A 21,248-nucleotide genomic window follows, 5' to 3' on the forward strand; every position below is an offset into this window, starting at 1 on the left:
AATGGCGGCAGGGATAATCCGTCTTAATCCAATTCATATACACTTTGAATTTAGGAATTAGAATTCACCTCTCTCTTCTCGTATGTAGATCCAGCCAGCCCAAGCTACATGCGTGTTCTACAACCTGTCTGACTGAGCCCACTAGCTAGCGTCCGGCGCTTCCGGCACCTTGGTGATCCCGCGGACGTCGGCGACGGCGCCGCGCTGGGCAATGGCAAACGCGACGGCGTCCGCCCGCCCCCGCTCCATATCCACAAAGAGGGTGATGACCACCGCGGCCACGAAACACAGGATGAAGAGGAATATAAACGCGATCCACTGGGTCCCGCTCGCGTCGACAATCGCCGCACATACATACGGCCCGACGAGCGAGGACGCGCGGTTCGTGATCCCGAACAAGCCGAAGAACATCCCCTCAAACCCCGGCGGCGTCAGATCCGCCATCATGCTCTGCGCATACGCATAATACGGCGCCTGGCCCAGCCCAAAGACGACTTGATACAACCAGAACTCCCACCTGGTGTCAGCCCTCTCATGTGACGATGTACGTGTGGTGAAATCCAATGGTACGTGTCCAAAGGCCAATCATGCCCCAGAAGGGGATTAGGACCGTGACCAGATTGGTTATTTGGAACATGCGTTTGGTGGGGATGGCCCGCCACCGCTGGATATACCAGAAACCATAGACGGATAGGATGGAACAGCTCGCCTGGGCTAGGCCCAGATACGTGTTCTGGAGGAAGGAGAAGTGGACGTGTTGGTTCTGGATGATGCCAACTACTGTACCAGTGGTGTTGAGCCCGTCTGCGAGCAGGAAATACGCCGCCAGGTAGATGAACGTATACGGGAGGCGGCGGTAGTGATTCGTCGCACTTGCAATCTGCTTCCACCCCACAGTGATCCAGTGTTCGCCAACAGGGAGGGGCGGGCCAGGCCGGCTCTTCTGTACTATAAACCACGGCAGACCCAGTACGATCCAGTAGACGTTTGTCGCCGCGAGAGTGTAGTTGTTCACCATAGGGTTGTTGGCGAGCGGGAGGAGGATGGACAGGTTAAGCGCCAGAGTCAGGAGATATCCCCAGTTCGAGTGGGCTGTCGATACGGCGCTGAGGCGGTTCCTTTCCAGCATCTCGACAATCTCGTATTGCGCCGCACTGATTTCGGCTGCGTCGAGCTGGCGCCGAGCTGCCTTTGTCCGAGGCGTGTTCCTTGCCAACCGGGGAAAAACAGATGCGTAGAACACAAGAGTGACGCCATAACTCACGAAACCGAGCACAAAAAGACCCATCGCAACCTCCCATTGCGAGGGTTGCGTGACGCCCAGAAACCCAAACTGCGACGCCCAGCACACTACCGTCGCAAGCAGCAGTACCCAGCGGCTCACGGAGCCGTAGTCTGCTGCACTGCCGATTGTCGTGAAGAGCAGCGTCATGATCGCAAAGCTCATCCCGTTCGCAATTAGGATGACGGACGCGACGGAACGCTCACGCCCTCCCCACCGGATCACGCACTGGTCGTCGGTGCAGGCGCGGCCTGTGCGCGGATCGTGACCAGCCGCAGTGGCGAGAGACTGGAAGAGGATGTTCGAGTAGTTGAGCGGCCCGACGCCGTTGTCACCGTTATAGTACAGGTAGTAGGCCTGGTGGGTGAGCGGCAGTGGTGGTGAACGACTTACCCACTCCTCCCACTTGGTGACAGTGGGTCCTTCGCCATCACGCCCGTCGATTTCGGGAGACGGGTGTTCCGTGACGACGCGGTCCTCCTGCTCCGTTACGTTCTTGACGTCCTCCGGCATAGGTGTGCGGGATGAAGATGCTATGTCGGATGACGCCCCGATAGACGAGGCTGGTCTTAAGCTGGATGTCCCAGAGCCTGAAGCGACAGGCGGGAGCAGCGGCGTCCTCTCATCCGCAAGTCCCACATGCACCGCGCGGCTGCTTCTATCGGCCAGCATGGCGCATGTTGATTTGTTGTTTGTGTCAAGTTCTGAATTGTCTAACGGCAAGCTAGCCGGATTGTTGTCGGGCCGTGCCTGAGTGTCATGTGGTCATTTGTGTCTCAGCATCTCAACATCTCACCAGCTTGCACATCCGAAATCAAAGTCTACATGTGCATACCAATGGTCTATGAATACTCCGTCTCCTCTTCCGCTCACTTGCCCCCCTTGCGCTGCTTGCGCTTCCGCCCAATCAGGCTGCCGAGGTGCGAGCCGAGCTTCTCAATACCACGCGGCTCGTCCGCCTTCTCAGCCCTGGGCTTGGATTCAGGCTTGCCGCCCTCGCTCTTCTTGCCGCCCTTCTCCTCCCTTCCTCGACTGTCGCGTCGGCTCTTGTCGGGCTTCGAGTCGCGGCGTGGCCGCTTGGCGTCGCGCTCCTCGTCGTCGTCGGCCTTGCGCTTGCCCTTGTCGCGGCCCCCTTCCTGGCGCTCACGCGGGCCAGAGACCTTCTCCACTCGCCGCCGCACGACCTGAACGTTCTCGACCGAGAACTCGATCATCAGCGTCTTGCCGCCACGCATGCCACCGCCGTTGCGCTCGTCGCCCTCGCCGACCCGTCCGTCGAGCTTCTTCAGGCGCGACTCAAGCTCCTCCTTGGTCTCCTTGCCCTCCTTACCCCCCTTAACCGCCTCGAGCTCCTTGCGCGCATGCTCGCGAATGTCGGCTATCTCGGCGTTCCACCACTCCAACAGGAGCGGGCCGACCGCCTCGTTGTTGTTCGCCCACCGAAGCACCTTGAGCGCTTCCCGGTGGGAGCGGAGCTCGAGGAAACCGTAGCCCTTGCTCCGTCCGCGGCCTGTGAGAGGGTCGACCTTCTCGTTCTGTCGCACAATCTTGGACTGCACAACAGACGTCGGGCGCTCTCCCTTCTTCTTGGTCCGTCCCTCGAGGGCGGCCGAGAGCGTGTCGTCGTCCTGTTCAATCCTCGTCAAGCCCTCGCGCGTGCCCGCCTTGACCTCGTCATCGAATGCGCGCACTGCGTGGATGCCCAGGCGCTTCAACCCGCGGTCGGTCACGAAGAGAGGAAGCTGGCGGATACTCAGACGCGTCTTGGAGATGTACAGTGAGGGGTTCGAGCGGAGGAGTGTCTTACGCGTGTTGAACGCGGCTTGGCGCTTCTCGACCTCACTCGGGGGAAGGGCGGCAGCGGCAGGCGAGTTCGGAAAGACGACACCTTCACGCATAAGGTACGTGTTTCGCTTGTCGCCCTTCTCACGCGCGCGCTGGTTGTCCTCTGCGAGGTGGCCCGCCGTCTCGCGCGTGACGGCGCGAGAGACATTGAGCGTACGCCCGTGCAGCACGAGACGCGACGCCAGCGAAGAGGAAGGGTCAGCCGTCAGAACGGATGGGAGAGCGAAGGGGTTCTTGCGCTCGCCCCCAGCCTTGCCCGGCGCGGCGGTGCCCGTCTCGAATGCGACGCGGTCAGCCTCGGCGATAGCCGCATCAGCATGCTCCTTGTTCCAGAAGCACACGAAGCCTGTTCCGCGCGTGCGCCCGGTCGCGTGGTCGATCGTCACTTTGGCATAGCGAATGGGCCCGAACGACTGGAAACTGGTGTCAGATGTGGACAAGGAACAGACCGGCACTCACAGAGAGCCGACCTCCTGCTCTGTCGCCTCGTATGGCACATTGCGGAGGAAGAGCGTGCTCCCAACGTCGGTATCCGGCAGCTTGGGCTTGACGGGCCCCTCGTCCTCGTCCTCATCTTCCTCATCGCTCCCCTCATCGCTGTCGTCGCTGTCGTCGCTGTCGTCACTGCTTGAGTCGCCGCTGGCGTCCTCCATGTCGATGTCTGCGTCGACCTGGGCGTCGACTTCCTCCTCGTCGTCACTCTCGCTGTCGTCACTCCCGCTGTCGCTGGAGTCAGAGTCCGAGTCGCTGCTGCTGCCACTCTCCTCCTCGCTCCCCTCATCAGCCTTCACATCCTGCTTCTTGGCGCCCTCAAACTTCTCCTTGCTCATAGCCCAGTCGACCGCGACCGGCCGTCCATCGCCGACCTCACCCTTCTTGGCCAACCGCCCCTGCTTGCCCTTGGCCACCGCTGCATTAGGCGCAGCCTTGATCGGCTTGCCGTTCACTGCAGCCATGGCCTTCTCCGCGTCCTTGCGCGCCATAAACCACACAAAGGCGAATCCTCGCGCACGCGGGGGAGGGGCGGGCTTTCCGGGCTCGGTGGGGAGCTTGGACGGCAGAGTCGGCAAGTCAATCGCCTGGATAGGTCCGAAGGGGAGGAAGGTCGCGCGCAGATCGGCTTCGGTCGTCTCCCATGCGAGGTTGCGCACGATAAGACGGCCAGCATGGCTGGGCGCCTTGCCCTCGCCCTTGCTGCTCAGCACAGCAAGGCGCTTCTTGAGAACAGCAGAGAGGAGCGCGCCCTTATACGTGTGTCCATGCAACTTGGGGATGCCCTTGACCGCCTCGCCATGGGTAGGGAAGACGAGGTGTGCCGTTGCGTCCTCGCCCTCAACGGGGAAAGCGAGCTCGATGCCCGAGTGCACCTTGCGCACCTTCTTCCAGAGGACAGCCTTGGTGATATCGGCCGGTAGGCCGGTGAGGACGATCGTGCGGATAGCGTTGGGGTCGGTGTCCTCCCCCTCCTCACCAGCAGCCACGCGAGCCTTCTTCGCCGGACGCACGTCCGTCATCTCCTTCCCCGGCTGGGATTAGCTTAAACCTCGTGCATCGCTCACCTTCTTGTCGGCCCACGACACGCGGATCTTGCGTCCCTTGGCGCCAAACTCGCTCCCGTCGAGCTCGGTGACAGCCCGCTCGGCGTCCTCCTTCATCGCGTATGTGACATATCCCACACCCTTGGACTTGCCGCTCTCGCGGTCCGTCGCGACGAAGCCATGGCGCACCGGCCCAACGAACGAGAAGTGCGTCACGAGATCGGTCGAGGTGGCATTGTAAGGGAGCGATGAGACGAAGAGCGTGGTGTTGGCCTTGGGCTCTCTGGGTGCGCGCTCCTTCTTGGGGGTCGGCACCAGTGTGCCCTCGAGTGGGATAAAGTCCGCGTCCATTGCGGTCAAGGTGATGGTTTGTTGATGCTTTGGGTGGTGAAGGTCTGCATTTCAGAAATCTCTGGTGGAGTGATAATCGGGTGGAGGTATGACACGTGGGCCACGTCATTTTTCCGGGCGATTTCGACTGTTGCCTCTTTCTTGTGCTTCTCGGAAGCTGGGTACATTCAATTTCATTGAATAGCAGCTATCACACCATGCTGTCACGGTACGCTGCGTCTACGCTATCGGCGTCGTTCTCGCGTCTCTCGGTTCACGCCCCCGTCGCGTCGACCTCGCGCGTCGCCGTGCGCCCGCGCGCCCTCCCCTCCCTGGCTCCCCTCTCTCGGCCATTCTCCTCCACTCTCCCGACGCAGAGGTCGACTGTTGGGCAGGGTGAGTAGCAGATTGACTTTCCCCTCTGCCTTATCTGACACCAGTCCTCCGTGGATGCCGCAAGACGATCGTCAAGCAGTCCAAGGCGCCGCTGCTCGAGCAGTGCTTCCAGAAGAAGGGGGTCGTGAGCAAGGTCTACACCGTCAAGCCGCGTAAGCCCAACTCGGCCGTGCGCAAGGTGTGCAAGGTCAAGCTGTCGACGGGCAACTCGTGCATCGCCTACATCCCCGGCGAGGGGCACAACCTGCAGGAGCACCACGTTGTGCTTATCCGTGGAGGACGGACGAAGGATATTCCCGGTTGTCGGTGAGTCGGACTACAGGGAGGAGATAAGCGGAGACAAGGGAAAGAAAGAGGAGGGAGTTGAGCGGCCAACGTGGGCGGGTCCCAGATCTTTGGAGGGAAAGGCAGGAGAGCGGACGCCGTCTAGTTCCCCCTTCACCTCTGAATGACTACTTTCCGTTATCGCTCTCAAGGGCCAAGTCTGCCTCGTTTCCCAGCTGGACACGCGCAACTCTGCTAATGCTAGCTACAAGGTCGTCCGTGGCGCGCTCGACCTGAACGGTGTGGCTGGCCGTGTCTCGGCGCGCTCCAAGTACGGCGTGAAGAAGCCGAAGAAGAACTAGACGCGGTAGAGGGCATGCACTATTCTAGACCAGATCCAGAATTAGGACCAGAGGAGACGAGTTGCTTTCGGGGAAAACAGGTTGAGTACGTCGCACAGAGTGCATGCAATGAGTCGTGTCCTATAACCCGAGCATCTAGCTTGTCTCGCAGTCTATCTCTAGGATGACCGTCCACCATCGTCGTAGGTGCCTACTCGCCACACTTCCTGCGGCGCTTGCCGCGGTTCGGGAACGGCGTGACGGGCATGGGTTTGGGCGCCTTGATGGTCTCGTTGTCGCCAAGATCCGTGTCCTTGGTCACGCGGAGTTCTGGTGTTAGCTTTCACTTGGGGGATGACAGCTAGTCCTTGGATCCACCACTTGTTGGAGCAGCAGTTCTTCTCCCCAGCTGCGCCTACTCCTTTCCCCCCTCATCTTCTCCTCGCTCTTTCCATCTCCACATCCTCGCCCAGCTCCTCTCCCGAGGTCGCTTCGCTCGCGACTCACTAAACGTCCCGGTCTCATCCTGCCGTCCCTGCACAACATTCTTGCGCAGGAACGACGCGACCTCCTTCCATTCCGAAACACGCTTCTGGATCTCCTCGGGCGCGGCAAAGTCCACAGGCGGCCCCTCGAGCGGCTGCGCCGGCGGCTTGGCGGGATCGGTAAGGGTAGCCGACATGAACGTTGGCCGAATGGCCGCGACGAACTGCGCGTGTCGCGCAGGGTCGGCGTGGAAGGTGTCGCGCGCGGCGCGGAGCACGTCGCGGTACGCGCTTCGGGCGGCTGGTCGGAGGGCAGCGGGGAACGACATTTGTGTAGAGTTGAGATGAATTCGGGAAAGTCATAGAATGGCAAAAGTAGGTAAAGGAGATTGGGCGGGTTGGGCCACGTGAAAAGTGCGGGGAAGTGAGTGGGGACGCGGGGTAACGGCGACACTGTTTGGGAGACAAGTGAGATACTTCCCATCACATTCACAATGCTGTTGTCCATACTACTACTACTACTCATATCATACTAGTCATGAGCACCGCCGACCCACTCATCGTGCTTTCCGAAGGGACGTTTGACCTCGAGTTTGCGGACAGCGCACGCGACGTCCTGCGTGGCGAGAAGCGACCTCATGACGACGTCGTCGCTCTCAAGTGTGAGTGGCGCGAGCTGGCCATCCGTTGTGTATTTTTTTGTACCCAAACTAACATCAGACGCATTCAAGCCAGCCAGCGTAACGTCGGAAACAGCTGGCGTACTCGAGCCCGCGCCATCCGGGGCAACGGGTGCCCATGTCCTGTCCTTTGACCAGGCTGTGAGTTCTCCTTCCAGGCATCAACTGACCGCAGAATGGATCGAGTCAGGTATTCGACGTACGCGAAGAGGCAGGCAAGGTGCGCGAATGCGTCCTCGTTTGGGACGAAGACCGGCAGGTGCGTCCCCTTCCCCCAACATACCTGACAGCAGACGTTTACACTCCACGCGCTCCCATCAACGCTGCATCTGACACTGAACCGCACGCTCTCTGGGCTGCGTAAGGATGGCGCGTTCCCAGTCGCTGAGGCGCCGCCACCCAAGAAGAAGCGCGCGACGACGGCCGGCAAGGGCATTGCGCGCAAGCAGCTGCCCTCGGCGGCCGATCTGGATCCAGTGCTCCCCTCGATTGAGGCTCCGAAGAAGGCTGTGGCAAAGAAGAAGGCTGCGGCAAAGAAGGCACCGGTTAAGAAGGCCGCAGCAAAGAAGAAGGCTGCGCCCGCGTCGTCGCCGTCCGTTGGCAAGATTAAGAGCGTCGAGATCATCGAGGACAGCGACGACGACCTCGACGAGTTTGCCGACATGCTCGGCGACGCCATGCACGAGGCTATGAGTGACGAGGAGTTTGAGGTCGAGGAGGACGACGACGACGAGCTCGGCGGCGCTCAATATGCTGGGTACGGTGGCGCAGAGGCCGAGGGCGACGAGGAGTGGATTTAAGCCCACCGTGACTGTTCGGCTCCCAGATCCCTCCCTGCCTTGGTATTAAGGCGTGAGGCGTGAGATACCTGCCTCGCCCTGCCTCGCCATCGACTTATCACGTTGCCATCACTATTTCTGTCCCACCCATGCCATCCACCGCATCCGAGCTGATATCTGCATTTCTGTATTCCAAGGATGCATGTTGTACGAGAGCGACGTCGCTGGTTGCTCTGGACCGGGCCTAATAACGACGGAAGCAATTGCGTGGGGGCTTGGCTTTGCCGCCACCTTCCTCGTATTACGGGTTGTGGTGGAGTCGTCACTCTCAACATCGCTCCATCGCGTTTCTCACCATCCACATCTCTACTCAACAAAGCCCCTGCGCTCGAGACGTTTACATCGCTTAGCACCACCTTAATCCGCGCCTAGCCAGGCCTTTATTTGTCCAGAATCGGTTCCCTCTACCATGGCCGCACTCTCCCACTGGGCCTCTGCGTGAGTCTGAGTCTCCTTTCGTCAGCCATCCTCTTAATTCGAGATGACAGATGGCTCCATCACATCACGATACTGACTGCAGCGACTCTGCAGGCTTCCGCCGACAGTCGAGATCCGGCTCGTTCCTCGGCCCGCCCCGCCTCTTCACGGGCGCATACTACCCCGCGATCCAGCAGACTGTCGTCGTGGACGGCGCGCTCCCGGGTACTACCGAGTCCAAGGATGAAGTCAAGGTCCGCAAGCGCGAGACGATCTTTGGACCGGATGTCGGTGACGACGACCAGCCTGGCTGGACGGAGGGCGGGGACGGCAAAGCGGTCTCGGTCGACGTTGTCAAGCGCTGGGTCGACAAGGCCAAGGGCGAGGAGGTGAGTGGTACGCGGGCGGGGCCAGACAGGATCTGCGGGGCGCATTGCTTGATGCGGCCGGCAAAGAGAGTGGCCAGGCGAAACGTGCTGCTGCTGCTCGACACTAACCCCAGGGCCTCCACACCACGACCACTCTTCAGGCTCTTGTCAACCTCAAGCGCCCGTCACTCCTGCTCCATCCTCTCGACCATGTTCCGGAGGCAGACGTAACGTCTGCACCCGTGCCTCCTGCACAGCCACTGCATCTCCTCAAGTTCAACTACGACGCGATGACGCCACTGGTCAATATCACGCTCTCGCTGTATCCGAACAACAAGAGCGACGAGGTAGTCTCTCACCAGCCGCCCAAGGTGCTGTACACGGGAGTGCACCCTGGCGGCTTCAACAAGCTGTTTGACCTGCCAAAAGAGGCGGCGCTTGACTTGAACCTTGCGATCGTGCCGATCGCGCCCGTCGAGGAGGCGATCGAGGAAGAGGACGAAAGCAGGGCTGCGGCTCCCCCCGCCAGCGTGACTACGAGCCGCACGAGTGGAGAGCGCGCCGAGCCGACTGCTGATCCAGACCCCACTGCCATTCCGGAGCACCACCAGGAGCAGCAACACACGGGTCGCCGTTTCGGCCTCTTCCGGAGGCAGCGCGAGCACGACGTCGAGGCCAACATTGAGATGACGCCGACAAACGAGCCGCCTGCTGAGGAGACCAAGAAGGAGGATAAGAAGGAGGAGGAGGAGGAGCACGGCATGCGCCTCGTCATCTCCCTCGAGGCTATTGGGCCTGAGGGCGAGCCGTTGCGTCGCCGCAACGCGCAGCTCACTCACATTCTCGTGAGCGGGACGTGGGTGCCAGACGCGGGCGCGACCGACCACTCTGGCACGGGCAAGCGTGTTTGGGTTGTCAAGGTCGTGCGTCGCGAGGCGCAGATCGGCGGGCACAGCTTCCTCCTCAAGGAGATCTATGGTCTCTCGTCGGCCGCTGGCGCTGACTCGACCTACCCGCCGACCTCGTCGGACCCGTACGCGTCCACGCCAAACGAGTGCATCGTGTGTCTCACGAGCCCGCGCGACGTTGTCCTCCTCCCCTGCCGCCACCTGGTGGTGTGCAGGGAGTGTGCAGTTGGCATGGTCGAATTCGGTGCGGGTGGCCGCGTGGCGAGACGTGACGACGAGGCCGCCGCAGCAGCAGCGACAGCCGGCGGCGCGACCACGGGCACGACCGAGGAGCCGCCGCAGATGGGCGTCGGCATCGGAGGACTACTGACGCCTGCGCCCGCACCCCCTCCTGCCCCGCGCCGCAAGAAGAAGGCCAAGGGATGGTATTGCCCTGTGTGCCGCCAGCCGTACACGTCACTCCTGCGCCTCGCCCTCCCGTCGAGTAAGGAGAGCGGCGCAGCCACGCCTGGTGTCATTGAGCCTGTTCAGCGGGCGGGAAGTATCCGCTCAATGCGTACTACGCGGAGTACGCGCAGTGTCGCAACCCTGCCTCGCGGTGCGGAGGAGATGCTTTCTGGCCTCGGCCCCGAGATCAGCGACGACGAGGACGACGAGGACGACGACCGTGAGCGCATCGAAGCGCGCGAGCGCGCAGAGGAACTGGAGCGCCCGCAGTTTGTCATTGGCGAGGCGACGACTAGTCCGCCGCCCCGCACGGCCACGCCGAGTCAGCAGGCAGATGTGCAGACACCGCCCGCTTCGCCGCCGGCACGTGCCACGGCCGCTGGGCCGCCTGTTACTAGTATTCCCGCCGCTCCCGGGCCTAGTGCGACTGCCGACCCTTCCGCCGCGCCCGCGGCCGCCGTCGCCGCCCTCCGCGTAGAGTAGTGTACCTTTCCCCTGCCGTTGTACGTTCTGTAGTCTGATATGCGTGATCGAGATCGAGATAAGGGAAGCGCGGGGTGTTTTGACTAGAGGATCATGATGAAGCTCTTGCCGTTGAGACTTGAGTCATTGGTGTACAGAAAGTGAGTGAGCGAGTGTGCGAGTGTACCTCGGGGTCCATTATCGGCTCTCCATCCTTGTCGTGGTTTCTCCCCAACCAGACACACGTCGGGTGATTTCCTGCTCCTGCTCCTGCTACCCATCTGCAAGTACGCGGGATATGCCACCATACCCGTCCTGCATACTGCATGTGGAATGCACGATGCCGTTGGGAGGGACAGAATGGTCTGAGGGATTAGAGGTGGCGTTGCGTAGACGGCGGCGGGACTGGCTCAAAGCCCGACTGGATCCAGTGCGTATTGCACGGAACAAGTCTCGGTCGCCCGAGTGTGATGTATTCGCCAGTCAGGTGACCGGCAAGCCCAAGCTCCACCTCCACCCTGCTCGCTCGCTCGCTCGCTCCTGGCTCGCTCCTCGCCGCTCGCGTCTCACTTCTTTCATCGCACCACTGCTACCTAACCGTCCAGGACGGTCTCTCCTGCGCCAGGTGGTGTACAAAGCGGGCTACGCCCGCCGCGGATAACGGAACGACTAGAGATGGAAACACAGAAAGGAAAAAGGAGGGAAAAGAAGGATAAATAAAAGTCGGCTGAAAAATGTACAGTGCGACAGATGGGTCGGATTGATGGATTCGATGGATTCGGTTCAGGTTCGGTCAGATAGTGTGGCATAATCTTCTGCTTCGCTTCACAACTGGACAACTCGCACTCTCGCTCGTCGCTCGTTGCGCCGCCGCGCACTTAGGCAGCGGGGGCCTGCTGGTTGGCGGGGCAGTTGGCGTTAATGTGGCCGACCTGGCCGCAGCCGTAGCACTGAGGTCAGCTTTAGTTGGCCGGTACTAGCTTACAGTGCGGCCCTGCTCCTGGGGGCACTCGCGCGAGATGTGGCCGTCCTGGCCACAGTTGTAGCACTTGCGCGAGCCGAAGCCGCCACCGCCACCACCACCACCGCCGAAGCGGCCGCCGCCACCACCGCCCGAGGGGCAGTCGCGCGAGATGTGGCCAACGCCGCCGCAGGTGTAGCACGACTTGGAGCCGAAGCCGCCACCACCACCGCCGCTGAAGCCACCACCGCCGTAGCCGCCAGCGCCGCCGGGGCCGCCGCTGAAGCCAGCCGCGTCACCGCTCTCAGGGCAGAGGCGGGCCTGGGGTTAGATACTGTTACGGGTACGTAAAAAAAAAAAAACGAGAAACGCACAATGTGGCCGGGCTTGCCGCAGCGGTAGCACTCGCCACCGTTGGGGCCGCCGAAGCCCGAAGCAGCGGGGCCCTGGGGGCACGCCGACGAGAGGTGGCCCTCCTGGCCGCAGGTGTAGCAGGCCTTGGGCTTGGGCTGGGGGCACTCGCGGCTGAGGTGGCCGGCCTGGCCGCACGAGTAGCAGGTGGGGACACCGGCCTTGGGGAGTCAGCTTTACCTGCGGGGATACCTTACGTCAGGGCAGACCTGGGCAATGTGGCCGGCTTGAAAGTTAGTACATTACTTCATCATAGCAAGACGTCTCGTCGCGGTCGTCGCGGGGCCAACCATAGACATGTGGGAAAGGAAGGACGTGTGCATGAGATCCACCCCGGCTGGCCAGGTCTCATACGCAGTATGAGCAAGGCATTGCTGGGGAGGGGAAAGTGCTATGTACTGGCTAATAGCTCGCTCCACGCCTGCGCGCTCGCTCGCCACACCCGTACACAGCACAACACATCGGGCAATCTGCCCCGCGACACCACAACAGAGACACAGTGACGTGGTAGCAGGCAGACGATCCGAGGATCCTGGGACCAAGGGGGGGATCCGAACAAGGAAGGTCGCCTGCTACCTGTCACACATCACACCACACGCACGCTGGCCACAGTTGAAGCAGTTTCCGGAACGGGGAGCGCCGTACATCTTGATGTCTGAAGAAGAAGGGATGCGTTGAGACAAGGCGAGCAAGGTGATCAAGAAAGAAATGTGTCAGCAGGATTTCCTTGGGTGGCCTTGAGTGGCGGGTGGGGGCAAAGGCGAGTCGAGGATCGAGGAGCGGGCTAATGATGGGTTCGAGGGAGTGCTCGTCGTCTTGAGGTGTGTCTTGTGCTGGATGCTCACCTTTTGAGTAGGTTTTGGATACGAGGAAGGATGGAGTGGAGGAGGAGGAGGAAGGTGGAATGGATTCGAGGAAGAGTATTCACAGGTTGGTCTTGAGTTGAAATTCAGCCAATCCTGGATCAAAGCTGTTTGCCCTTTTGTGGGCATTTGTTAGGCTTTTGCTTCTTTGTTAATCCACCGACTTTAACTGCGGCTGCTCTCCACCAGACGAGCCGAGACTGGTCTGCCAGCTGCCAGGTGCACACCCAGTTGAGCCATGTGCCTGGGTAGGCCAAGGGCTGCAATGGTCTGGGTGGATACGCACTCCCTCAAAAATCGCTCCCGGCGATATCCCTCTCTTCCGATTTGTGGCACTCGCTCACTCCATCATTCCATCCTGTTAGCAGTCTCACGCGCTCTGCAACCCCGCCACAAACACCACTCCATCAAGCCCTATCTATGCAAATGAAATCAGAGGAAGTAGCTGGAGTGAGCGCAGCCTTGATTACTAATGTAAGTATCAGGTGCACGTACCGGTCACCAAAGTCGCCGAGGCCGGGCGTAATGTACTGCTTGGCATCCAGGCCCTGGTCAACCCATGCAGTGATGACCTTGAGCTTGGGGAACTTTGCCTGGACATTCTTGATGCCCTCGGGCGACGCGATGAGGTTGAGGAAGAGGATACGCTCCTCCTTTACGCCCTGCTCGAGGAGAACCTCGATGGCCTTGAGGCACGAGCCGCCAGTAGCTGGGGTCAGTGGGCAGCTTGGTCAAGGGCGAATGGGACGACTGGGCCTAGGCCTGCCTGGTGCGACGGTCGCCATACGCTCGAGCCACTAGTCTTAGTCACAAACAATCTCACCAAGCATGGGGTCAAGGAGGAGGCAGTACCGCTGGGCAATGTCATCGGGAAGCTTGGCGTAGAAGAGTTTAGGCTGGGCCGTCTCCTCGTCCTTGGATCAGTTTCATTCCGAGCCACAAACTCACACGCTGGATCAAAATCTACGCGGCGTCAGCATTACAAGACAGTGGGGGGCATACCTTGCCGATGCGGACTGGAGTTAGCTTAAGAGTACAATGTATCGTGATCGCACGGGTACGCACCAGAACGGCAGCAGTCACGTAATCCAGCCTCCATAGCCTCGCCCGCTGTCGTTAGCACTATACATGACCATGACCGGTCGGGTCTCTCCACGTACCGCGCATAATCGACACGCCGCAGATACGGCCCTCGAACCCGACGCCTGAGAACTCGACACCCGTCGGTGTCTTGACCGTATGCGGGACCACGGGGAGGTGGTTGAGGCCTAGGGTCAGATATAGATATGCCAGCCACGCGACTTACCCTCCTCGACGAGCAGGCGAATGATACGGTCCGAGTAGCTGGGGTTAGGCCCGTCCCTCTTATGGCAAGCTCTCGGCCTCGTCGCTCACAAGACAAAGTCGCCACTGGGATTAGCAAATTTTGCGACCTTGCTCACCGGCCGGTTCTCTCGTCGCGAATGAGCGTGAGCAGCGCCTGCAGCTGCGCGGTGGCGGGGAGAACTATGATGTTCTCGCCCCACTGGGAGGAGCACGACGTCGCGTTGTGGGCCATGGTGTTTTGAGTGACGAGGGGTGTGTGGGGGGAGGATGGGTTTGTTTGGGTTTGGGTGGAGGGCCGAGTGCAGGCGAGTGGCAAGTTCAGACGCGTTCAATCAACTGCTGATTGGAAAGAGAAGCGCGAAGAGCGAGTCGCGTCGAGTGTAAGAAGAGTCTGAAGGCTCAAGGTGCGAGTGAGGGAGCAAGGACGCACAAACCTCTGGGGATGGATACAGGATGCAGGATGCAGAATGTAGGATACGGCCGATACAGGTTGATTGATCGGAACGTGAGGCGCGACGACGTCACATGGTCAGCCTACCAATGCACCTGAGGTACATGCCGCTAATATCTTTAAACCTCCTTGTCCAAAATGTTGCCATTCAATCCTCTATCAAGTTATCACTCGCGTTATCACGGCCAGGGCTTTGTGCTTTGTGATTTATGCTTTGTGCTCCGTCCTCCGTCCTCCGTGCTCTGTATCCACGGCCACTTCAACTCTGGCGATCGCGGAGACTGACCCGTGACACGCGTGCACGTCTACCGCCGGCTCCAGTAACCCAAGCTCTGCCCGTGCTGGCGTGCTGGATCTGCGCTTGGACCTCGACGTCTCAGGAAGCACCGCTCGTCAGTTGGCGCGGCCGGCACAAGGTGCAACATTTAGGGGACCTGAACCGCACAGCAACTCAACAGGTTGAATATACCCAAGTTCACATTATAGTCCGATTCTGTTATACCATCCCCTAGGCCATGACACCCCGCTCCTGCGCGTCCTGGACCTTGAGGCTCTCCAGCGCGCGCGTGAGCTCGTCCGCGTCGGCCGTGGCCTGCGTCTCTTTGGTCTATCGTCAGCCCCGATAATGCAAAACACACCCCATGTCCAAGCGCAGCCCAGCCTGCAGCGACTTGGTCATCGTCGGTACAGAGCTAGGTGAGCGCGTTCTTTCTAGACTCACAACACCAGCCTCCATGGCGAGAATCCAGCTCCTGAGAGCACAGAATCCGTCCCAGTTGAGATCTCGGAAACTTGCGCGACCAGAACTCAGTTCGAAGCGGCCGTATCGCCAGATCTCGTACTCCATCGAATCAAAGTCCTGTCGTCAGCAAGCCGGAAATAAAGGCGACGTACAACGAAATACGCCCAGCGCTGGGCACCGTCCCATTGCCGCCACGCGTGTTCGGGTAGGAGTGCGCATTTTCCGTCCCTCACGTCGCGGAGGACGTCGAGTGGTCGGCGGAGGAAGTGGGTGTTCTCGTCTGGGATCCTGAGGTCAGCCAATGTCGGAAGATGGGCGGGTAGTGGAAGATGGGCGGGTAGTGGAGATGGACGGCGGATCGAGTCCTCCTTCCATGGACGCACCATTGTACATTCCGCAGGTTGTCGGCCATGCGCGAGGCGTCGCCGTCGCGCATCTCGCTGAGGAACATCCAGACTGTCATGCCCGCGTCCGGGAACCAGTGTGGGCCGATCATCGAGCCGTGCCGCACCCCGTTGATGATGAAGCCGATTGTGGACATGTTGAACGATAGCGACGGGCGACGTTACGACCAGCTGCAATTCCAATTAAGCAGCCGCCAGCTGCCTGATAGATGTAGAAATAGAAAAAGAGTTGAGAGCACAAGTATCGAGCGGAAAGCGGACGTGGCGCGATGGGGGATTCGACGCGAACATAGCGGGGCACCAAGCGGGAGCGGCCCTGTCGCCCCGCGCCCCATCCCCAATCCTTTATCGTTTATCCTCCATCATGCTAGGAACCATGCAACGTGCCACCATCAACAATCTATTACCCTACCGCCTATTACCTGCGCCGGAAGGTGTCGAGGTTGCGCCAGAACTCGGCGACCACCTGTCGGTCCGTGTGTCGGCGGTTCCGGTCGATCTAGTCTCAGCTTGACCTGCAGCTCAACTCACCCTCATCTCAGTCACGTTCCAGTCCCGCACGGCTGGGTTGGCGCTCTCATTATGCCACTGAAAGTAGATGCCCTTGACGTGCCGGAAGAGCATCCGCGGATCGACCCATTTGTACGGCTTGAACTGCCATGCCTGACCCGTGGTGACAACACAGATCACGCGGTCCCAAGGGTCCTGTCCGCACTTTTGCAGACCGTCGACACTGTCCACTACGCGGTACTCTGTCGTCGTCTCGCCGGTCGGGCCCTGTCGCTTGCGCAGGACGCGTACAATGTCCGCCACGTGCATGTTGCCTTCGCGCATCTCGTTTGCGCGGGCTACGTCGCTCGACTCGAACCTGGGGTCAGCCGGATTTCTAGAGTCCAAAGCAACCACTCACACGCCCTCCTCGAGGAACTGCTTCACGTTCCACATTGTGATGAGCGACGTTGGTGAGGATGAGATCATAATGATGGGATGCGACTGCTTGTGCTTGCGTGCGCGGTTCACATCTGCTGTCAGCCCTTTGTTCGCCTTGCCTCCCATCGGCACACTCACCAACTGGCGCCGCTGATGGTGCAGGCGCAGCACTGCGCCCGTCAAAGCTCTTGCGCAGTGCTCGGATCTTGTCGCTCATGACCCCCTTGACAAACTGCTCAAAGTTGTTAACCTTGCCCGTCCCCGCCACGCGCAGCACGGTATTGCGATCGCGAAGCTCAATCTCCTCCGCTCGCAGCTTCTTGCAAAAGTCGAGATCCGCCGCGTTAACCTCATACTTGCGTTTCGGCGCTACTGGCCGGCTAGGACCAGCTTCTGGCACAGGTGCCTTTCCTGCTGTCAACTACTCGGCTCTTGTTCAGTTACCTCGTCCGCGACGTGACCCGCCGACAATAGGCAGAGCGCTACTCACCCTCTCCTACACGTGCGCCCCCATCGCTCTCGCCCGCCAGGTACGACTGCACGGCACGACGGTCCGCGATCGGCACATTGCCCACGCCCAGCGCCGTAAAGCTCTGCATAAAGTCTTTGAGGGACGCATCGCGCTTATCCCACACGACCCACAGCTGTCCTACAGAGTAGAACTCGGTGCGTGCGTCTGAGCGTGCATACCGCGTCGCCGCCTCCTTTGGGACGACGACTGGCTCGCCAGACGACTGCGAGAAGCGGAGAGACGCCGCGTCGGTGAGTGTAGTCGTTGGCTCGCTGGACGCAGTGAGGAGCTCTACTGGCCGGCTGTCGGCGATGCTTTGCCGTAAGAGGGCGAGAGGGTCGGATGCCATGGTGGATGAGGTTGGAGTTGAAGTTGACTATGGAGCTGTTCGAACCACAAGTCAATGTTGGTGAGTTCATTGCGATCGGTTAGTGGGGGGCTGAATAGAGTGTTGGAGCACGTGGCAAGGTAGAGGTGCTGCCCCACTCTTGACGCCAGATCTCAACTGACGAACGGTGCCATGTCCTCCATGATCCCGCACCCTTCTCTTTATCGCGAGAGAACAAGTTCAAGTACATGGCTGTGCTCAATAGGGCTACCCGATTGCACTGCCAAATGCCTGGGAGCCACCTGACGCAGTTCTCATACAAACAAACGCTGGTACGACGTCATTCATCCAATGGCAGTTTCCTAGCGTGACGGCAAATGGCAGCCTCATAATGGTGAGCAGTGACGCATAACGGACCAAATGTCATGACAAGTCACGTCTCGTCGGTGCTGCTGCACAGCTGTGCTGCCAAATAAGCAAGATCTCCGTTCCTCCCGGCCCCCACGTGAGGTTAGGCAAGCCTCCTATTGGAAGAGAGCATGTACGACGCGCTCAAGAATGGACGGTTCAAGCCATGTGCCTTGCGGGTTGAAAGAATGACTTGTTGTATGGTAAGGGAGCAGAGGAACTACCCTCGAATCGTTCTTTTGCGGACGCGGGATGCCGCCGAAGTGTCCGAGATGGGGTCAAGGAAGGGTTTCTTAATCATGTTGGGCAGTCGCGTGGCGCCGTTATCCCTGGGCTTGGCGGCCTGGACAACTCTGAAATATACCAACTTGTTACTGACTGTTGAAAGTTGACAACTGACAGGCAGAGAGGGCGTTACCAGCATGCGACTCGTGGAGCGGTTGTTTTGCTCATCCGACTTTCTCCCACACTTGCCAACTTGCTTGTGACCACGTCGTATGTCGTACGTCGTATACCCGACACCACATGATACGTCTAATTGTGCTGGGCGTGGAGGAGATATGTCATTGTCTCATCAGACTGTCTGAATGGTTCAAACTCGTTAGGTAGGCACGATGAGCAGGTATATTAAGAGCAATTGATGTTGGAGAATTGGACAAGGTATATGATCATATGATCTATCCGATTATTGAATTAGAGATAGAACGGTTAAGGGTTACAGAACTGCTTAGGACCCCAGTCTCAACATAGCCCTGTGCATACCCTGAATGCCCCCGTACCCTATTTCTTTTCCCTAATCCCTAATCTTGTTGTAGTATTAGGGCTGGCCTCGACCAGGCCCAGGTCGACTCAACTAAACACCTAAACAAGCAAAAGTCAAGCTGGCCCCAAAGGGGACCAAAAGCCAAAAGCCCAAAAAGGCCCAGCCACTCTCTCTGATTCTCTAAGTAATCAATCCGGTAACACCCAAGTCCCTTTAATCCCTATATTCCTTCCTAGCTTCCTACTTGATGATCACCACATCTCCTTTTCAAGGATTGGGCAGCATGGGCAGTCCACAACAGCAAAGTAGAGCGCAGAACGCAGCCGGAATGCATGCCGTCCACTTGAATCAGTTTTTGCGCGGCACCAGCCCCGGAATTGTTACTCTTTCAAGACCGCAAGTGGCGCTTTGAACCCCCGACCTTGCACGGTCGTTGGCTACATGGCTGCAGAATTGGTAGCGTAACCCTCCCCCTTGTTGTGTACCCTTAGTGGCTACTGTTTGCTTCCTTGTGCATTCATTCTGGCAATCTGGCACTCGTCTCACTTGGCACTCGTGTCTTGCTCGTACTGGGCTTTGTGGCACTCGTTAATCGCTAAACTTGCAAACTTGCAAACTGCACACACAAACACACACATACTGTCTGTCTCTCTTTATCGTCACTTGTCTCGACGACGTTTTGCTTTACAACAACACTACACTGTTATAAACAAGGTCAAAAGGGGAATTGGTATCTTTACTGATTTAACCCAACGGGTGTATCAAGTGTCACGTTTTGACTAGTATACACTTTGGTCACTTTAGGGTATTTACAAGTCAAAAGGAGGGGTTACGGCGCTTTGACCCCTTTTGGTTGTCAACGTCCCTTAGTGGGCTTCCAGACCGGCCAAGACTGCCCTCCCTAACCAAACCACCAAACCAAACCAATCCAAGCCAAACCTGGGCACTCAATCCTGTCCCATCCATCCAACTTGGTCAACTCTATCAACAGACATACACAAACTCGGGTACCCTTCTCCCTCAAGTCTTTCCACTTTACACGATTCTATCACTCGCGATTCCTCGTTCACTTGTCCTCTTTATCAACATCTAGGATAACAGGCGCACAATCTTTAAAGCTAGCCGGATTCTAGCTTGCACAATCCCCCAACCCAAAGCTGGCTAATTCCCGCCCGGCTTTCCCTGCGACCACCCAACCCATTACTCGACAACGCCCAACAGCCAACCGCACAGACGTTGGCCCACTCCCCCTCCCCCTTGACACCCTTCTCCCTCCCAACAACCCTCCACGACGCGTGTCCGACAGACCAGTCAACGCCCACACTCCCTCCCTCACCATAGCGTTCATTCAAGGCCGCATTACCATCTCTTCCCCTGGCCAGCTGGGCTGTGCCGTATAGACGAATCCCGCTCCCGCTCCTTCCCTCTCCTTCGCGTAAGGCTCACGATAACCGCACATTCCCTCACTCTCACACGACACTCTGCTCAAAGGTGAGTTGGCATCTTGTGTTGGTATTGGCAGAGCACGTATACGAGCTCCGGCGTGGACAAAGTTTATCGAGGCTGGATGCCGGACGTCAAGGTGTATGGACCAAGTGTAACGCTCCGCCTTGCCGGTCCACATCCAAGAACCCTAGTTCGCGAGTCCACGCTTTGGCCGCATCCAATTCATTTGGGCGGCGATGGCATCGATACTTTGCATGCGATGAGAAGCGAGGACGTGCTGAGTGCGCATAACTGAACTTTGAGCGCAGTCTCTCCAATCTACCATTGAGCATTTTGAACGCACGGTGCTGACGCGCTTTGCTACAGTGACTTGATCGATCAAGACATTGCGCCCTTGACCTATCCGCGTCTAGCAACCAACCTTCTCTCCATCGTTTATCAGAGTCCCTTTGATAATCCTACATTGTCCCTCGACTTGGTTGCAAACTTGTCCGAGTGCAACTTGGAACTTGTAAGTCTTTAGAGAGTTGGAGAGGGGGAGGGGGAGAGGGAGGGGAAACAGGCCCAAGGCTTGTAGAAGACCACCCCTTTGGGTCCAAGGGGATAGGGTTTCAGTATGGACTACCCAACCACCACGAAGCCTACGCCTACAAGACGTCTCTGCTGACGCTCAGCCCCGGTGGCCAACATCTATACTGCTCCCGATTCATAAAACTCATTCGTCAATCGACTGATCGAGTGGCCAACAACCCATCTACACCTTGTGAGTAGTGAAGAAAGGAGGGATTGTCACGAGTGGATCCAGAGAGATGAGGATGGATGGTGATGAGCGAGCAACTACTATAATAGTCTCGACTTTTGCACAAGTAGTGGTGGTGTGGTGAAACCGTGACGCGCCGGAATCTGTTCTCGTGAGGCTGACCATGTTTGCTCTGTCGACCTCTTCCTTCGTTACCACGGCACGACTGGGTGACTGAACATCTTCCCCCCCTTCACATCAAACCAACCCGACTCTGGATCCACCTTGCACTTTCTCGCACTTGACATCACACACACACGCACCACATCATCACTCTTTCATACCCAGAACTACACTATCCCT

At 58.9% G+C, this 21,248-nt stretch overlaps 10 protein-coding genes across 10 annotated transcripts; 3 read left to right on the top strand and 7 right to left on the bottom strand.

Moving 5' to 3' along the window:
• Window positions 1-141: 141 nt before the first annotated feature.
• On the bottom strand, window positions 142-1,954 carry CcaverHIS019_0605270 (uncharacterized protein; the record flags this gene model as incomplete). The annotated part of the gene is made up of 4 exons (XM_060602994.1): window positions 142-517; window positions 549-1,174; window positions 1,265-1,639; window positions 1,676-1,954. The coding sequence occupies 4 exons, from the start codon at window positions 1,952-1,954 to the stop codon at window positions 142-144; spliced, it is 1,656 nt and encodes a 551-aa protein (XP_060459333.1).
• A 197-nt stretch (window positions 1,955-2,151) lies between these two features.
• NOP4 (uncharacterized protein) lies at window positions 2,152-5,016 on the bottom strand (the record flags this gene model as incomplete). Its single annotated transcript, XM_060602995.1, has 3 exons — window positions 2,152-3,547; window positions 3,587-4,653; window positions 4,687-5,016. The coding sequence occupies 3 exons, from the start codon at window positions 5,014-5,016 to the stop codon at window positions 2,152-2,154; spliced, it is 2,793 nt and encodes a 930-aa protein (XP_060459334.1).
• Window positions 5,017-5,213: 197 nt separating this feature from the next.
• Window positions 5,214-6,017, top strand: CcaverHIS019_0605290 (uncharacterized protein; the record flags this gene model as incomplete). Its single annotated transcript, XM_060602996.1, has 3 exons — window positions 5,214-5,391; window positions 5,436-5,697; window positions 5,921-6,017. The coding sequence occupies 3 exons, from the start codon at window positions 5,214-5,216 to the stop codon at window positions 6,015-6,017; spliced, it is 537 nt and encodes a 178-aa protein (XP_060459335.1).
• A 190-nt stretch (window positions 6,018-6,207) lies between these two features.
• On the bottom strand, window positions 6,208-6,810 carry CcaverHIS019_0605300 (uncharacterized protein; the record flags this gene model as incomplete). The annotated part of the gene is made up of 2 exons (XM_060602997.1): window positions 6,208-6,326; window positions 6,504-6,810. The coding sequence occupies 2 exons, from the start codon at window positions 6,808-6,810 to the stop codon at window positions 6,208-6,210; spliced, it is 426 nt and encodes a 141-aa protein (XP_060459336.1).
• A 209-nt stretch (window positions 6,811-7,019) lies between these two features.
• On the top strand, window positions 7,020-7,961 carry CcaverHIS019_0605310 (uncharacterized protein; the record flags this gene model as incomplete). Its single annotated transcript, XM_060602998.1, has 4 exons — window positions 7,020-7,143; window positions 7,202-7,302; window positions 7,337-7,420; window positions 7,455-7,961. 4 exons carry the CDS (start codon window positions 7,020-7,022, stop codon window positions 7,959-7,961), a joined length of 816 nt encoding a protein of 271 aa, XP_060459337.1.
• A 448-nt stretch (window positions 7,962-8,409) lies between these two features.
• Window positions 8,410-10,623, top strand: CcaverHIS019_0605320 (uncharacterized protein; the record flags this gene model as incomplete). The annotated part of the gene is made up of 3 exons (XM_060603000.1): window positions 8,410-8,438; window positions 8,521-8,806; window positions 8,920-10,623. The coding sequence occupies 3 exons, from the start codon at window positions 8,410-8,412 to the stop codon at window positions 10,621-10,623; spliced, it is 2,019 nt and encodes a 672-aa protein (XP_060459338.1).
• An 857-nt stretch (window positions 10,624-11,480) lies between these two features.
• Window positions 11,481-12,621, bottom strand: CcaverHIS019_0605330 (uncharacterized protein; the record flags this gene model as incomplete). Its single annotated transcript, XM_060603001.1, has 5 exons — window positions 11,481-11,552; window positions 11,588-11,884; window positions 11,938-12,135; window positions 12,172-12,200; window positions 12,576-12,621. The coding sequence occupies 5 exons, from the start codon at window positions 12,619-12,621 to the stop codon at window positions 11,481-11,483; spliced, it is 642 nt and encodes a 213-aa protein (XP_060459339.1).
• A 648-nt stretch (window positions 12,622-13,269) lies between these two features.
• On the bottom strand, window positions 13,270-14,395 carry CcaverHIS019_0605340 (uncharacterized protein; the record flags this gene model as incomplete). Its single annotated transcript, XM_060603002.1, has 10 exons — window positions 13,270-13,282; window positions 13,333-13,546; window positions 13,661-13,751; window positions 13,786-13,800; window positions 13,840-13,853; window positions 13,903-13,947; window positions 13,998-14,105; window positions 14,144-14,181; window positions 14,233-14,247; window positions 14,280-14,395. The coding sequence occupies 10 exons, from the start codon at window positions 14,393-14,395 to the stop codon at window positions 13,270-13,272; spliced, it is 669 nt and encodes a 222-aa protein (XP_060459340.1).
• Window positions 14,396-15,122: 727 nt separating this feature from the next.
• Window positions 15,123-15,897, bottom strand: CcaverHIS019_0605350 (uncharacterized protein; the record flags this gene model as incomplete). Its single annotated transcript, XM_060603003.1, has 4 exons — window positions 15,123-15,221; window positions 15,336-15,473; window positions 15,509-15,644; window positions 15,740-15,897. 4 exons carry the CDS (start codon window positions 15,895-15,897, stop codon window positions 15,123-15,125), a joined length of 531 nt encoding a protein of 176 aa, XP_060459341.1.
• A 281-nt stretch (window positions 15,898-16,178) lies between these two features.
• CDC73 (uncharacterized protein) lies at window positions 16,179-17,550 on the bottom strand (the record flags this gene model as incomplete). Its single annotated transcript, XM_060603004.1, has 5 exons — window positions 16,179-16,259; window positions 16,292-16,628; window positions 16,671-16,782; window positions 16,829-17,101; window positions 17,181-17,550. 5 exons carry the CDS (start codon window positions 17,548-17,550, stop codon window positions 16,179-16,181), a joined length of 1,173 nt encoding a protein of 390 aa, XP_060459342.1.
• Between the last annotated feature and the right edge of the window lie 3,698 nt (window positions 17,551-21,248).

This window comes from Cutaneotrichosporon cavernicola, assembly GCF_030864355.1.
Source record: "Cutaneotrichosporon cavernicola HIS019 DNA, chromosome: 6".
Lineage (NCBI taxonomy): Eukaryota > Fungi > Basidiomycota > Tremellomycetes > Trichosporonales > Trichosporonaceae > Cutaneotrichosporon > Cutaneotrichosporon cavernicola.